This window comes from Ornithorhynchus anatinus, chromosome 1 (assembly GCF_004115215.2).
Source record: "Ornithorhynchus anatinus isolate Pmale09 chromosome 1, mOrnAna1.pri.v4, whole genome shotgun sequence".
NCBI classification, from domain to species: domain Eukaryota; kingdom Metazoa; phylum Chordata; class Mammalia; order Monotremata; family Ornithorhynchidae; genus Ornithorhynchus; species Ornithorhynchus anatinus.
The window spans coordinates 28,512,682-28,529,857 of NC_041728.1; the positions used below are offsets into that span (position 1 = coordinate 28,512,682).

Consider the following 17,176-nt stretch of genomic DNA (forward strand, 5'->3'; position numbering starts at 1 on the left):
GGTCATGTTGGAGAAAGAAAGGATTTGCCAAAATAATAGCTCGGCCCTGTGCCTCCCCGCCACTTCTGTCCTGAAAATGGAACTGTGGAAATTCCTGCTTGTAGACTGAAAGCCCCAGACGGGACAGGGACCATAACTAATCTGCTTAGATTGCATCTTCCCCATTAGACCCTGAGCTTCTCATTCACTCATTGTATTTATTGAGCACTTACGGTGTGCAAATGGGCAGGGATTATATCTACCAACTCAGTTGTATTTATAGAGCACTTACTATATGCAGAGCACCGTACTAATCTAATCACTTGGGAAAGAACAATATAACAAAAAAAGTGACATTCCCTGCCCACAACTAGTTTACAGTCTAGAGGGGCGGAGACAGGCAGCAATACAGAAAAATAAAATGACAGATATGGATATAAATGATGTGGGGCTGGGAGGGGGAAGAGCAAAGGGAGCGAGTCAGGGTGACGTAGAAGGGGATGGGAGATGAGGAAAAGTGGGGCTCAGTCTGGGAAGGCCTCCCGGAGGAGATGGGCCTTCAAACAGTGCTTGGCACATAGTAAACGCTTAACCAATACCATTATTATTATTATTATAAGGCTTTGAAGAGGGAGAGGGTAATTTTCTGTAGGATTTGGCGAGGGAGGGTGTTCCAGGCCAGAGACAGGACATGGGCTAGGGTTTGGCGGTGAGACAGGCGAGGTGGAGGCTCAGTGAGAAGGTTGGCATTAGATTAGAGGAGTGAAGTGTGCGGGCTGAGGGGTAGTAGGAGAGTGGTGAGGTGAGGGAGGAGGGGGCAAACTGGTAGACTGCTTTAAAGCCAATGGTGAGGAGTTTTTGTTTGATGCGGAGGTGGATGGACAACTGCTGGAGTGTTTTGAGGAGTGGGGTGACGTGTCCTGAGCGTTTTTGTAGAAGGATGATCCGGGCAGCGGAGTGAAGTATGGACCGGAGTGGGGAGAGACGGGAGGCAGGGAACTCAGCAAGGAGGCTGTTATAGTAATCCAGGAGGAATAGGATGAGTGATTGTATTAACTTGTTAGCAGTTTGGATGTACTCTCCCAAGCACTTAGTTCAGTACTTTGAACACAGTAAGCGCTCAGTAAATAGCACTGATTGATTGAAACCCCGGCCCTTAGTGCAGTGCTTGGCACAAAGTAAGAGCTTAAATATCACAATGATATTTATTGTTGTTGCTTACCTGTGCCTCCTTCCTCCCCCTTCTCTACTGTGGCGCCCAGACTTTGTCAACTCCCTTTGGTTGGAGGCTGAAGGGGAAGAGACTGGGAAAGTGAGTCCCAGAATTTTACAGATGAGGTAACTGGGGCTCGGAGAAGTCAGGTGACTTGCCCAAGGTCACACAGCAGACAGGTGGAAGAGCCAGGATTAGAACCCAGGTCCTTCTGACTGCCAGGCCCCTGCTCTATCCACTTGGCCATTCTGCTGCCTTGGGTTTCATAGGTTGAGGAATAGGAAGAAAAGTTCACTTTGGGAGACAGCAAGATGCGAGCAGGTAAATATGGGTTAGTTAAGAGCGCTCGAGCTTCCGCCTGATGTGGAGGGACTTAGGTAATAATAATAATAATAATGTTGGTATTTGTTAAGCGCTATGTGCAGAGCACTGCTCTAAGTGCTGAGGAGATACAGGGTAATCAGGTTGTCCCACATGAGGCTCACAGTCTTAATCCCCATTTTACAGATGAGGTAACTGAGGCACAGAAAAGTTAAGTGACTTGCCCACAGTCACACAGCGGACAAGTAGCAGAGTCAGGATTCGAACCCATGACCTCTGACTCCCAAGCCCCTGCTCTTTCCACTGAGCCAGGCAGATTCTGAAGAGAGGGTGACTTGTGCCATGGGATGTTTTGGAAAGATTCCTCCAAACTGTAAGCCCCTATGGACAGGGGACAGGTCTACCAAATCTGTTGCATTTTCCCAAGTGCTTAGTAGAGTGTTTTGCGCACACAGTGTTTTGCTCGATAACATTGATTGGGGGTTGTTCCACCCTTTGAACCCTTGGAAATTCAGATGGCAACGATTCTAGTTGCAAGCTTTTTATTGTTTTTTTAATCAGCATGATTATAAGATACTTGGACACTTCCCGCGCTGTGATAACACGTAAACATCTGAAAAATATCAATAATGATGTTTTACGCTTGCGCCGACACTGAGGAGCTCGGCAGAAATCCACGTCTGTGAGGAAATTTTAGCCGTGTGGTCTAGTGGATAGAGTTCTAATTCTGGCTCCACCACTTGTCTGCTGTGTGACCTTGGGCAAGTCACTTCACTTCTCCGAGCCTCCGTTCCCTCATCTGTAAAATGGGACTTAAGACTTTGAGCCCCAAGGAGGACAGGGACTGTGTCCAGTCTGATTAGCTCGTATCTACCCCAGCGCTCATTACAGTGCCTAACACAGAATAATTGCTTAACAAATACCATTAAAAAAAAAAAAACCAGCCTCTCTCAACATCTCCAAAAGCACAGCCAGATGCCTCTGTTTACCTGGATGCTTCCGAGTGTGAGATGGAGAAAAGGGACTTCTTGTCATAAAAAGTATTCCTAGAGGTATTCAGTTCATTGTCCCAGTGGCTTGAAATGATGTTACAAGAAAAAAGGGTTGTGGTTAAAAAAAACAAAACATGATAAGAGTGGAAAGAGCAGGAGCCTGGAAGCCAGAGGACCCCGGTTCTAATCCCAGCTCGTCCACTTGCCTGCCGTGTGACCCTGGGCAAGCCACTTTACTTCTCTGTGCCTCTGTTTCCTCATCTGTAAAATGGGATTCAAAGCCTGTCTCTCCCTCCTACTTGAACTGTGAGCCCCATAGGGGACGGGGACTGTGTCCGACCTGATTATTTGATTAGACCGTAAGCCCGTCAAAGGGCAGGGACTGTCTCTATCTGTTGCCGATTTGTCCATTCCAAGCCCTTAGTACAGTGCTCTGCACATAGTAAGCGCTCAATAAATACTATTGAATGAATGAATGATTTTAAATCCAACCCAGGGCTGAATACAGTGCTTGGCACTTAGTAGCGCTTAACACGTACCATTATTATTTTTATCTTTCCCACTCCCTGATTTTCTGCTCGTGTCCTCTCTTCTGGTCTCCTCCTCTGGGCCTGAATTTCCATGATCTTACAGTGCTTCTGACACAGGAGGCGCTCAAAAAATGCCACTGATAGGTTGATTGGGTCCAAAATGGGCTGGTGTCCCCCGAGTTTCCTTATCTGGGGGCCCCTGTCTAAGGAAGGTTTGCGTGTGTGCGTGCCTGGAGCGGATCCCCCCTCTTTTCCCAGTGGATAAAGCAGCCACGTCTCAGAGGTGAAAGGAATGGCGAAATTGTGATTCCCCGTTTACAGATGTGAAGTGATTTATCGAAGGATCCAGAGTCAGTCGGTGTCTGAACCAGGACCAGAGATTCCTCCTGACTCCCGCTAGTGCTGTAGCCACAGGGCAGCCCTGCCTCTCTATAAACACCCATCTGATTTGGCAAGACCCTCACCCCTTCCCTCATACTGCAATTTTCCATTTAAATGGAAAAACCATCATTTTGCATTTAATTTTCTGGCAAAATTCCTTATACTAATCATGATGGTCCTCATTAAGCAGTGTGGCCTAATAATAATAATAATTATGGTATTTGTTAAGCACTTACATGTGCCAAGCACTGTTTTCCCCCGTTTAGACTGTGAGCCCGTTATTGGGCAGGGATCGTCTCTATCTGTTGCCGAATTGTACATTCCAAGCGCTTAGTACAGTGTTCTGCACATAGTAAGCGCTCAGTAAATGCTATTGAATGAATGAATGTTCTAAGCGCTGGGGTAGATACAAGGTAATCAGGTTGTACCCTGATTAGGACGTGGAGCTCACCGTCCTAATCCCCATTTTACAGATGAGGTAACGGAGGCACGGAGAATAATAATGCTGATATTTGTTAAGCGCTTACTATGTGTAAAGCACTGTTCTAAGCGCTGGGTAGGGATACAAGGTCATCAGGTTGTCCCACGTGGGGCTCACAGTCTTCATCCCCATTTTACAGATGAGGGAACTGAGGCCCAGAGAAGTGAAGTGACTTGCCCGAGACCACACAGCCGACAAGCGGCAGACCCGGGATTAGAACCCAGGTCCTCCGACTCCCAAGCCCGTGCTCTTTCCACTAAGCCGCGCCTAGTGGAAAGAGCACGGACTTGGGAATCGGAGGGCCTGGGTTCTAACCCTAACTCTGCCACTTCATCATCATCACCACCAGTGGTATTTATTAAACGCTTCCTATGTGCAGAGCCCTGTGCTAAGCGCTTGGGAGAGTACAACGCAACAGATTTGGCAGACACGTTCCTGGCCTAAAGTGAGTTTACCGTCATTCATTCAGTGGTATTTATTGAACACTCACTGTGTGCAGAGCACTGTACTAAGCGCTTGGGAGAGTGTAACACCATAAACAGACACATTCCCTGCCCACGGTGAGCTTACAGTCTAGAGGGGAAGGCCGACATTGATAGAAATAAATTACTGATATTCCTTCAAATGTATTTATTGAGCGCTTACTGCGTGCAAAGCACTGTACTGAACACTGGAAAGAGTATGCTATAACAAAAGGACACATTCTCTGCCCACAGTGAGATGATGATGATGGTGTCTGCTAAGCTCTTACTCTGTGCCATTCATTCAGTAGTATCTATTGAGCGCTTACTATGTGCAGGGCACTGTACTAAGCACTTGGAATGGACAAATCGGTAACAGAGACAGTCCCTGCCCTTTGACTGGCCTTACGGACTAATCGGGGGAGACGGACAGACAGGAACGATGGCAATAAATAGAATCAAGGGGAAGACACTGTACTAAGCGCCGGGGTGGATGCGAGCCAATAGGATGGGACGCAGCCCCTGTCCCACGTGGGGCTCCCAGTCTCCATCCCCGTTGGACAGACCAGGGCACTGAGGCCCAGAGGAGTGAAGCGACTTGCCCGAGGTCACCCAGCAGTGGCCAGGTGGCGGCGGGAGGATTAGAACCCAGGTCCTCGTGCCTCCGGGGCTGTCCCCGCGAGGGGTGGGCGGGCAGACGATGGTCCCGGACTTCTGTCGGCGCCTCTGCGGCCCCCTCCTCTCTCTCGTTCACTCACGTATTCATTCAATCCTATCTACCGAGCGCTTACTATGGGTACTGAGCGCTCAGAAAGTACAACTGGGCAACAGTGAGAAACCAACCCTGCCCAACAGCGCGGGGGTCAACGGTTAAAAAGGGGAAGGCAGACGGCGAAGCAAAACAGAACAAAACAAGTAGTCTGGCGTCGCTGTCGTCAAGATCAATAGCATCGTAGCTAGAGACACATCATGAACAAAATAGAATAATCAATATATAGAACTGGGCACAGTTGCTGTGGGGAGGGGAAGGGGGGAGAGCAGAGGGCGGGAGAGGGGGGCAACGGGGAGGGGAGGAGGAGCAGAGGGGAGGGAGGAGGGGGTTTTAGCACTGAGGGAGAGGTCCCCAGCGCTTAGAGCAGTGCTTGGCACCTGGGCCGTGCTTAACCCTTGATGATAATAATGATGTCGGTATTTGTTAAACGCTTACTCTGTGCAGACCACTGTTCTAAGCGCTGGGGGAGACGCCGGGGAATCAGGTTGTCCCACGTGGGGCTCCCAGTCTTCATCCCCATTTTACAGGTGAGGGAACTGAGGCCCAGAGAAGTGAGTGACTTGCCCCCCCCCCAGTCACCCAGCTGACAAGCGGCAGAGTCGGGATGCGAACCCATGACCTCTGACTCCCGAGCCCGGGCTCTTTCCTCTGAGCCCCGCTGCTTCTCTGATGAAAATGATGATGATCTAATGATCATCATCTAATCAGCATCTGATGATGATGATGATGATGATGATGCTAAAAGGGGGCCAAGGCGGGGGCGCCTTGTGGGCGAAGGGCCGCCAGGGGGCGCGGGCGAGCCCGGGCCGAGCCAAGGACCGGCCTCCACCTGCCAATCTTCCTCCCTCCCTCCCTCCATCCTCCTCCTCCCTCCCTCCCTCCCTCCCTCCCTCCCTCCCTCCCTCCTCCTCCTCCTCCTCCTCCTCCCTCCTCCTCGTCGCCACTGGCTTCTCACCCCGCCCCCATCGCCCCCCGACAGCGGCCGCGGGAGCTGGCCAGCCTGGTAAGTCAGCCCAGGCCTCTCCCCCCACCGCCCCACCTCTCCTCTTCCCCTGGCCCTCACTTGCTCCCCTTTTCTCATCCCCCTCTGCCAGCCCCGCACGCCACGCCGCCCCCCACCCCTCCTTTCTCCTTCTACACTAATGTCCGGCTCCCCCGCTAGGTTGGAAGCTCTATCTGCCATCTATTGACTTCTAGTCGTAGGCGTCTCCCCCCTGGACTGGAAGCTGGCCCGATCAGTCGTTTACTTACCTCTGTTCATTTGTGTCTCCTCCCCACAGACTGTAAGATGTCCCTATCTATCATTTTTTTACTTCTGTTCACATGCATCTCCCCCCTAGACTGTAATATGTCCCTACCTGTCATTTATTTACTTCTATTCATATGCGTCTCCCCCCAGACTGGAAGCCGGCCCTCTGTCGTTTACTTACCTCTGTTCATTTGTGTCTCCCCCCCGCCCCCCAGACTGTAAGATGTCCCTAGCTGTCATTTTTTTTACTTCTGTTCACATGCGCCTCCCCCCAGACTTTAATATGTCCCTACCTGCCATTTATTTACTTCTTCTATTCATATGCGTCTCCCCCCTAGACTGGAAGCTGTCCCTCTCGGTCGTTTACTTACCTCTGTTCATTTGTGTCCGTTCCCCCCCCCCCCCAGACTGTAAGATGTCCCTATCTGTCATTTTTTTACTTCTGTTCACATGCGTCTCCCCCCTAGGCTGTAATATGTCCCTACCTGCCATTTATTTACTTCTTCTATTCATATGCGTCTCCCCCCTAGACTGGAAAGTGGGCCTCTCTGTCGTTTACTTACCTCTGTTCATTTGTGTCTCCCCCCCAGATTTTAAGATGTCCCTATCTGTCATTTTTTTACTTCTGGTCACATGCGTCACCCCCCAAACTGTAAGCTGTCCCTATCTGCCATTTATTTACTTCTTCTACTCATATGCGTCTCCCCCCTAGAATGGAAGCAGACCCTCTCTGTCGTTTACTTACCTCTGTTCATTTCTGTCTCCCCCCTAGACTGTAAGATGTCCATATCTGCCTTTCTTTTTTTTTACTTCTGTTCGCATGCGTCTCCCACTGTAAGCTGTCCGTATCTGTCATTTATTTACTTTTATTCATACGCGTCTTCCCCCTAGACCGTAAGCTGTCCGTATCATTTATTTACTTCTATTCGTATGTGTCTTCCCCCTCTAGACTGGAAGCCGTCCGTATCTGCGATTTATTTATTTCAATTCATGTCCGTCTCCCCATCTAGACCGTGAACCGTCCATAGCTGCAATGTATGTATTCCTGTTCGTGTCTTTCTTCCCCTCTAGCCTGTAAGCCATCCACATCCGTGATTTCATTGATTTCTATTAAAGTGTGGCTCCCCCTCTAGAATGTAAGCTGTCCATACCTGTCATGTATTTATTTCCACTCGTATGCGTCTCCCCCTTTAAACTGTAAACCGTCCATATCTGTAATTTATTAATTTATTTCCATTCATATGTGTCTCCCCCTCTAGACTGTAAGCTATCCATATCTATCATTTATTATTTTTAATCATATGTGTCTCCCCTCTAGACTGTAAGCTGCCCATACCTGTCATTTATCTATTTCTATTCATATGTCTCCCCCTCTAAACTGTAAACTGTCCATATCTGTAATTTATTTCCATTCGTGCCTGTCCGTAAGCTGTCCGTATCTGTAATTTATTTATTTCCATTCACGCCTGTCTCCCCCCTAGACTGGAAGCCGTCCGTCTCTCTAATTTATTTATTTCCATTTGTGCCTGTCTTCCCCCTAGACTGTAAGCTGTCCATATCTCTAATTTATTTACTTGTTTTTATTCACATCCGGCCCCCCCAAAACTGTAAGCCGTCCGTATATGTATTTTCATTTATTTCAATTCATGTCTCCACCTCTAGACTGTAAGCTGTCCATATCTGTAATTGATTTATTTCTCTTCATGTCTGTCTTCCCCTCTAGACTGTAAACCATCCACATCTATAATTTATTTGTTTCCATTAATCCATCTCCCCCTTAGACTGTAAGATGTCCAGATGGGTAATTTATTTGTTCCTATTCGTGTCAGTTTCCCCCTCTGGACTTTAAGCTATCCATATCTGTAATTTATTGGTCTCTATTCATGTCTGTCTCCCCCCAAGTCTGAGACTGTAAGCTGTCCATATCCTTAATACATCTATTTATATTTATGTCTGTCTTCCTCTAGACTGTAAACTCGTTGTGGGCAGGGAATGTGTCGCTTGATTGTTCTATTGTCCTCTCGCCAGGACTCAGTCCGGTGCTCTGCAGAGTTCGCGCTCAATAAATACGATCGATAGAGTGACCGATCGGAACGCTGGGGCCGCGGGGGCGCCCCCTCGATAAAGCCCCCCGACCCTGCCGGCCACCGTTTGCCACTGGTGGTCGGGCTTTGCCGAAGGCCTTTTCTCTGGGGTTTCCCCACCCTTTGGTTCCCCCGACCTTGCCACAGTAAGCCCTGAAGTTCATCCTCCCAGGGGGATAGAGAGGGATTGCTTTTCTCCAGATTTACATGTTCGCACTGATTTCCCGTCAATCAGTCAAGCAACCGATGGTATTTATTGAGCGCTTGCTGTGTGCAGAGAACTGTACTGAGTGCTTGGGAGGGTACAATACAACAGAGTTGGAAGACGTGTTACCTGGCCCACGACTAGCTGGGATAGTGCTGCCTCCAAACTATTATTATTGTTATTATTATCATTAGCCCATCTCCACTACTTGTCTGTTTTGTGACCTAAGGCAAGTCACTTCACTTCTCTGGACCTCAGTTCTCTCATCTGTAAAATGGGGATGAAGACTGTGAGCCCCAAGTGGGACAGGGACTGTGTCCAACCTGATTAACTCGAATATACCCCAGCTCTTGGAACAGCGCCTGGGACATAGTAAGCGCTTAACAAATACCATCCATTATTATTATTGTAAATGCGATGGATTGATTGACGATCGCCACCCGGGCTCAGGGTTTCAGAGGCCCTCGGGCCCCTGAAGGACCCATCCTCTCAGGTCTGCCCCCCCGAGTGAAGCCCTGGTCCCCACAGTTTGCGGCATCCGGGGGGCTGCCAAGGGGTTGGGAAGGGCCCGGGGAGGGAGGGATGACACTGCCCCTTCCACTTGGGCTTTACTTGGCAGCCTCTCGTTGTCCGTGGTCGTCGTTATTTCATCCTTTCCGCTAGCCTCAGGCTAATCCCCTCACTGGCAGATTAGATGGGGGCCAGGCCAGGAGGGAAATCTGGACAGGGAAGGAAGCGAACCCCTTCGGGGAGAAGGGAAATCTGGTCCAGGGGAGGGAAGTCAGGACGGGAGGAGGAAAATCTGCTTAGGGAGGAGGGAAATCCCGTTCCGGGAAGAGGGGAATCTGCATGGGAAATACTGTCAGGGAGGAGGGAAATCTGGACGGGGAAGAGGAGAGTCCTGTCGGGGCGAAGAGAAATCTGGACGGGGAGGAGGGAAATCCGGTGAGGGAGAAGGGAATTCTGTTGGCCGGAGGCAAAACTGGACGGGGAAGAGGTGAACCCTGTCGGGGAGCAGGGAATCCGGACGGGGAGGAGGGCAATCTAGATGGGGAGGAGAGCGATCTGATGGAGGAGGAGGGCAATCCGGTCGGCGAGGAGGGCAATCTGTTCGGGGAGGAGGGCAGTGTGGTCGGGAGTTGATGCCTTGTCCTTCCCTGTCACCCGCAGTCTCTCCACGGAAGCCTGGGGGCCGGACCATGGTGGACCCCGTGCCCGAGGAGAGAAAGGCAGGGGCCGGCCCCGGAGGCCCCGGGGAGGATGGGGCGGCCGCCCCTCCGTCCCCCGGCGGGGCCCGCTCGCCCCCGGGCCCCTCGGCCTCGTCCGTCGCCTCGGCCGCCGCCGGTCCCGCCCCCGGCCCGGCCCGCCGCCCGGCCGCCCCGAAGGCCGAGGCCCCTCCCGGGCCCGAGGAGGACCGACGGCGCCGGGAACAGTCGCCGCTGCTGCACCTGGACCTGTTCAACTTCGACCGGCCCGAGGCGGAGGGCAGCCGCTACGTGCTGACCAGCCCGCGCTCGCTGGAGGCCTGCGCCCGCTGCGCCGTCAAGCCCGTGGAGCTGCTGCCGCGCCCGCTGGCCGAGCTGGTGCGGGAGGCCCCGGGCCGCTCCATGCGGGTGGCCGCCGGGCTCTTCGAGGCCTACGAGGCCGAGCGCCGCGCCAAGCTGCAGCGCTGCCGGGCCGAGCGCGAGCGCATCGTGCGCGACGAGAAGCGGCGCCTCTTCACGCCCGCCCCGGCGCCCGCCGGGGGCAGCGCCAGCCTCCCGGCCTCGCCCGGGCCCCGCCGGCCCCGCGCCGCCCCGGCCTCCTCCCGCTCCTCCCCGGCCCCGGCCCCCCGCGCCCGGCCCGGCCGCAAGAGCCACTCGCTGGACTCCCTGCCTCGGAGGCGGGAAGGCGTCAGCAGCTCCGAGTCCGGGGCCTCGTCGTCGTCCTTCGGCGGCGAGAGCCCGCGGGAGCGCTGGCCCGCCGGGGGCGTCGCCGCCACCGACGACGACGACGACGAGGCCGGGGCCGCCTCCCCGGGGTCCCCCGGGCGCGGCCGCCCCCGCCGGTGCCCGCCGCCCCCGCGGCCGGCCGCCCGCAGCGTCAGCCTGGGCGACCTGAGCCAGTCGCCGCGCACGGCGCGGCAGGTGGAGCGCATCGTGCGGCAGGTGCGGGCGGAGCGGGGCCTGCCGCGCGAGGTGCCCGAGCGGGACCGCAAGATCGCGGCCCTGATGCTGGCGCGCCATCAGGAGGAGCGGCTGCTGCTGGCCCAGCGCCAGGCCGCCCACTGCCAGTGGGAAGAGCAGCGCGCCCGGGCCGAGGAGCGGCGCCGGGCCGAGGAGCGCGAGAAGCAGCTGGAGCTGCAGCGGGGCCGCCGGGCCTGGGCGGAGCAGGTGGAGGCCCGGCGCGGCCGGCTGGGCCGGGAGGAGGTGGAGGCGGCCCGGCGCCGGCAGCGCCAGTGCGCCCGCGGGGAGGAGCGCCGGCGGGAGCAGGCCGAGCGGCAGGGGCGGCTGCGGCGGGAGCGGGCCGAGCGCGAGGCCCAGGAGGACCTGCGGCGCAAGCTGGCCCAGGAGCGCAACCTGCGGCTGCGGGAGGAGGACCTGCGCCTGGGCCGCGAGAAGGAGGAGCGGGCCCGGCGGGAGCGGGCCGAGCGGGCCGAGCGGGCCCGCCAGCAGCAGGAGGGGCGGCGGCGGCGGGAGCAGCGGGAGGCGGGCCGGGCCGAGCGCGAGCGCCACGAGGCCCTGCGGCGGGGCCTGGCCCGGCGCGAGCGCGAGGAGCTCGAGGGCCTGAGCGGCTCGCTGGCCGCCAGCCTGGGCCGGGCGCGGGACAACCGCGAGCAGCTGCAGGAGCGCCGGAGCCGGGGCCTGCGGGAGCGGGCCCGCCGGGAGGAGCTGCAGGGCCGCCGGGCCAAGGAGGAGGCCGAGCGCCAGGGCCGCGAGCAGCGGGAGCGGCTGGAGGCCCTGGCCCGGGCCGGGGAGCGGCGCCTCCGGGAGGCCGCCCGGGCGGCGGAGGAGGCCGCCCGGCTCCGGGCGCGGCAGGCCGGCCAGAGCCGGCTGGAGAAGGAGCGGGCGCAGCGGGCCAACAAGGAGAAGGTGGAGCGGGACGAGGACCGCCGGCGGCAGGAGCTGGCGCTGGCCATCGAGCGCAAGCTGGAGCGCAGCGAGAGGCTGTCGCGGGAGCGGCGCAGCGCCCTGGAGAACGCCCGCTCGGCCGCCCGCGCCTCCTTCCACGTGCGCGACAGGGTGCGCCAGGAGACCGACACGCGCTCCTTCGACAAGATGGCCTTGGAGGCCCAGCTGCGAGCCGGGCTGGACCGGAAGTGATGGCCGCCCCGCCGCCGGACCCACCGCCGGTGCCTTAGCTCCCCGACGGGGTGGACGGGCCGCGGGCGGGGGGCTTTCTCTCCGTCCCTCCCCGGGGAGGGGCCTTCCTCTCCGCCGTCCCGCCCCGCCTCCTCTCTTCACACCCTTTCTACGGCGGCCTCCCCCCCCGCGAGGCCAACGAGGACAGTGGCCGCCCGCTCGGTCGAGAAGCGGCGCGACCTAGTGGAAAGGCCGCCGGCCCCGGAGGCAGAAGGGGGGACCCGGGTCCTCGTCCCGGCTCCGCCGTTTGTCCGCCGGGTGACCCCGGGCCGGTCCCTTCCCTCCTCTGGGCCTCGGCTCCCTCGGTTGGAAAACGGGGATCAAGACCGGCAGCCCCGTGCGGGACGGGGAACGCCTCCGATCCGATGGACCCGTAGCTACCCCGGCGCTCGTACGGTGCCTGGCGCAGAGTAAGAGCTCCACCAATGCCACTGAAAAGAAAAAGGATCGTATTTATCGAGCTCTTACTGTGTGGGGAGCGCCATTCTGGGCTCTCGGGAGCGTCCGATGGAGCAGAGTCGGTAGGCGCGTTCCGTGCCCGCGACGGAGCTTACGGCCTAGTGGGGGTCAGCAGGGAAGATCGGCCCCCTCCTTCGTGATACAGCACAAAAGTCCGGCCCGAGAGCCTCTCGTCCGCCCGGTTTTGTCGGCGCCTCGAGCCGCATCCCTGAGGAGGTCCCTCCCCGGAGGTTGCAAGGGAAGCCAGAGATGCCCAACGGAGCAGGGCGGCAGCAGGAACCCGCCTCCCCCAGTCCCCAGACCGCATTAAACCGCGGAATCCTTCGAGCTTCGACAGAGCGGGGCCGGGAGCGGGAACTTCTCCTCCCCCATCCCCGCTCCGTCTTGCTCAAGGCTTCAGGCGGGACCTGGAAGGAGCAACTGTGGAGGGCCAGTCGGCGGCCTTCCCGACCTCAGAGCACAGAAATGAACCCCAGACCACGTTTCTTGGCCCCACAAGCAACCTTGCCTTAACGATCGATGCCACCCATTCGCCTCTCCCGCGGCTCCCCTCGTCCCCTAATCCTCCTCCGGATTCCCGCCAGAACACGGCAACCAGGACAGCCGTTGGGACCACGGACATCTGGGGAGCAGTTCCTCCCCTGGAGATGTCAACCTCTATCGCTCTGCGACTGCAGACGCGGATTTGCCTCGGTGCGAAACACGAAGCCCCAGGGCACTTATTGGCCCTCTTCGATTTCCCCGGTTTTATGAGGGTAGATTCCCAAGGAAGGATTTGCTGGCAGAATAGATCTTTGGCTCCCCTGAAACCGGGGACAAGAAAAAGCATTACGCCGGCAGTAAGCTCGTCGTGGGCAGGGGACGTATCGACCGACTCCGTTGTACTCTCCCAAGCGCTTCGTACGGAGCTCCGCACGCAGTGAGCGCTCAGTAAATACCGCCGATGATGATGAGAACTGGGGCCGGGGAGCCGCGTTCATTAACTCGGTTCTATCCCGCCCGTTCCAGAAGGGCAGCTGCCTCCCGGAGCCGGAAATGAGTGCGCCGAGATCTCTGATTTGGCCCCAGAAGCGGAAGACGAGGCTCCGTGAGGGCATTTAAAGAGGAAAGAAATGTTCCTCTAAGGCCGTGGTTGGGGTGGGGAGGGTTTTACCGTTCCTCCGTCTCACATGGCTGGAGCCAGGGATGGAGATTAGCTACACGATGGGGCTCCTTTCTCCAAAGACAGCAGAAGCAGGGTGGCCTAGTGCCAAGAACCCAGGTCTGGGAGCCCGAGGACCTGGGTTCTAATCCTGGCTCCGCCACTTGCCCGCTGGATGACCGTGGGCGGATCGCTGAAGTTCTCTGGGCCTCAGTCTCCTCATCTGTAAGATGAGAATTCGATCCACGTTCTCCCTCTTGCTTAAATTCTTTGGGACGGGGACAGGGATTGGGTCCGATCTGATGATCTGGTATCTACCCCAGCGCCGGGCACATAGTAAGCGCTTCAATACAGCCATCGTATTTAGATGGGAGAGGTTTTGGACTAGAGGGTAGCTGCTTCGGGGTGGTTGAGGGAATTTAATTAGCACAGTTTAGGGGGATGACAAGAGTAGCGTAGTTTAGGGGGATGAGAATCAACGTGGCCTAGTGGCTACAGCCCGGGCCTGAGAGTCAGAAGGACCTGGGTTCTAATCTCGACTCCGCCACTTGTCTGCTGCATGACCTCGGGCAGGTCACTTTGCTTCTCTGGGCCTCAGTTCCCCATATCTGTAAAATGGGTTTTAAGACTGTGAGCCCCAAGCGGGACAGTGACTCTGTCCATCCCGATTAACATGTATCTACCCCAGTGCTCAGAACAGTGCTTGACACATAATAAGCACTTAACAAATACCATTATTAGTATTATTATTATTATTACAAGATTGTGAGTGTCGGGAGTGTCTTGAGGGCCTGGAGTATGACTTTTATGAGCTTTGAACCCCAATCCCCCGTGCGCTTTCTGATACCTGATTGACCGGAGGAAGGGGAGGATCCTGTTGAGGACACATCAGTTCAGAAAAGGTATCAATGCCAATCAGTCAATCAGTGGTATTTATTGAGCGCTTGCTATATGAAGAGCACTGTATTAAGCGCTTGGGAGAGTGCCATATAACACCATTGGTAGACACACTCTTGGCCACAAAGAGAAGCAGCATGGCGTAGTGGGTAGGGCACGGGCCCCCAAGTCGGAAGGTCACGAGTTCTACTCCCGGCTCTTCCACTTATCTGCCGTGTGACCTTGGGCAAGTCACTTCACTTCTCTGTGCCTCAGTCACCTCATCCGTTAAATGGGGATTGAGACCGTGAGCCCCCACATGGGACAGGGACTGTCTCCAACCAGATTTGCTTGCATCCACCCCAGCGCTTAATACAGTGCCTGGCATATAGTAACCGCTTTACAAATACCCTAACTATTAAGGAGGTAGGATGATGGCGAGGTTAGGAAATTGGGGCAGATATTGGCCATGACTCTAAAGGGACACTAGGGTTCGATCAAGGGTATTTATTGAGTGCTTGTGTGGGAGAGGATGCTCTAGCAGAGCTCAGAAAACAATGAAATAGTCTCCAGGGCAAAACTGTCAAAGTGTCAACCTCCGAGCCAAGATTTAGCAATCCGAGGTCAGCTAGCAATTCGGAGCCTCCATAATCTGAGCCATTTTGCCTGCCGTTTCTTAGTTCTTGTATGTGTCCTTCTAGCCTGTAAGCTCGCCGTGGGCAGGGAATGTGTCTAATAACCCCGTCGTACTCTGCTACGCACTCGGTACCGTGCTCTGTACAAGGTAAGTGTTGAATAAGTACCACTGATTGACTGATGGATTGGTTATCCCTTATCACCCCGTAACTATCTCTCAAGAAAGAGAGAGAAGATGTGACCCTGTCATCTTACTACAGTTGCTAACTGAGGCTTAATCAATCGGTGGTATTTATTGAACACCTACTGTGTGCCGAGTACTTTTTTAATGGTATTTGTTAAGCGCTTACTATGTGCCAAGCACTATACTAGCACGAGGGTAGAGACGAGATAGGTTGGACACATTCCGTGTCCCATATGGGGCTCACAATCTTAATCCCATGTTATAGATGAGGTAACGGAGGCAAAGAGAAGTGAAGTGGCTTGCCCAGGGTCACACAGCAGACAAGTGGCGGAGCCAGGATTAGAATCCAGGTCCTCTGACTCTAAAGCCCGGGCTCTTTCTACTAGGCCATGCTGCTTCTGCTGCCTGCATTTTTAATACTCTCAAAATGTGCCAGGTGAACGTAAGTCTTCTATTAGTCTTCAGAATGTGAAGACAATTGTAATGCACAAGCTTCTCATGGGGCTTTTTTGCTGCTGATGATGAAATGATGGTTTTTATTAAGTATTACGGGCCAAGCACCATCTCAGATGGTTGGCGTAGATCTGGCTGAGAGTCAGAGGACCTGGGTTCTAATCCCAGCTCTGCCGATCGATTGCTGCGTGACCGGGGACAAGTCACTTCGCTTCCCTGTACCTCAGTTTTCACCACTGTAAAATGGGGATTCAGTATGGAGAAGCAGCATGGCTCAGTGGAAATAGGCCGGGCTTGGGAGTCAGAGATCATGGGTTCGAATCCTGGCTCTGCCACTTGTCAGCTGTATGACTGTGGGCAAGTCACTGAACTTCTCTGTGCCTCAGTTACCTCATCTGTCAAATGGGGATGAAGACTGTGAGCCTCATGTGGGACAATCTGATTACCCTGTATCGACCCCAGCGCTTAGAACAGTGCTCGGCACATAGTAAGCGCTTACCAAATACCAACATTATTACCTGTTCTCCCTCCTACTTAGGCTGTGAGTCCCATGGGAGACAGAGATTTTATCCAACTTGATTAACTTGTATCTACCCCAGTCTTTAGAACGGTACTCGACACATAGTAAGTGCCTAACGAAAATAATGATAGCGATAATAATAATACAGAGATTATCAGATCAGACACGGTCCCTGTCCCCTATGGGACGTATAGTCTAAGAGGGAGGGAGAATGGGCATTACATCCCCATTTTACAGATGAGGGAATTGAGGCCCAGAGAACCGAAGTGACTTGCTCAAGCTCACCCAGTGTTAAGAGCCAGGAGTAGAATTTAGGAATTCTGGTACTCTTTCCATGAAGCCTCACTTCCTTCCTCTCAAACTTGCAAATTCATATAATAAGAACTGTGGTACTAGCTAAGCGTTTACTCCGTGCGAAGCACTGTACTACACGCTGGGATAGATCCAGCGTGGCTCAGTGGAAACAGCACGGGCTTTGGAGTCAGAGGTCATGGGTTCAAATCCCGGATCTGCCACTTGTCAGCCGTGTGACTGTGGGCAAGTCACTTCACTTCTCTGGGCCTCGGTGACCTCATCTGTAAAATGGGGATTAAGACTGTGAGCCCCACGTGGGACAACCTGATTCCCCTGTGTCTACCCCAGCGCTTAGAACAGTGCTCTGCACATGGTAAGCGCTTAACAAATACCAACATTATTGTTATCCGAGATGCCGCATAGTCAAGCCCCATACGGGGCTCCCAATCTGAGTAGGAGGGGGACCAGGTAGTGAATCCCCGTTTTGCAGACAAAGGAACGGAAGTCCGGAGAAGTGAAGTGACTTGCCCAAGGCCACACAGCAGACGAGTGGCGGAGCCGGGATTAGAACCCAAGGCCCTCCGTCTCCCAGGCCTGTGCTCTT

At 54.9% G+C, this 17,176-nt stretch overlaps 1 protein-coding gene across 1 annotated transcript; it reads left to right on the forward strand.

The window, feature by feature from the left end:
- The first annotated feature begins 9,844 nt into the window (after positions 1 to 9,844).
- Positions 9,845 to 12,208, forward strand: CCDC177 (coiled-coil domain containing 177). Its single transcript, XM_029064627.2, has one exon. The coding sequence runs from the start codon at positions 9,868 to 9,870 to the stop codon at positions 11,968 to 11,970; it is 2,103 nt and encodes a 700-aa protein (XP_028920460.1). The 5' UTR covers positions 9,845 to 9,867; the 3' UTR covers positions 11,971 to 12,208.
- The last annotated feature ends 4,968 nt before the right edge of the window (positions 12,209 to 17,176 follow it).

Coding starts and splice junctions, on each gene's coding strand:
- CCDC177 (XM_029064627.2), top strand. CDS start 9,868: ATGGTGGACCCCGTGCCCGAGGAGAGAAAGGCAGGGGCCGGCCCCGGA.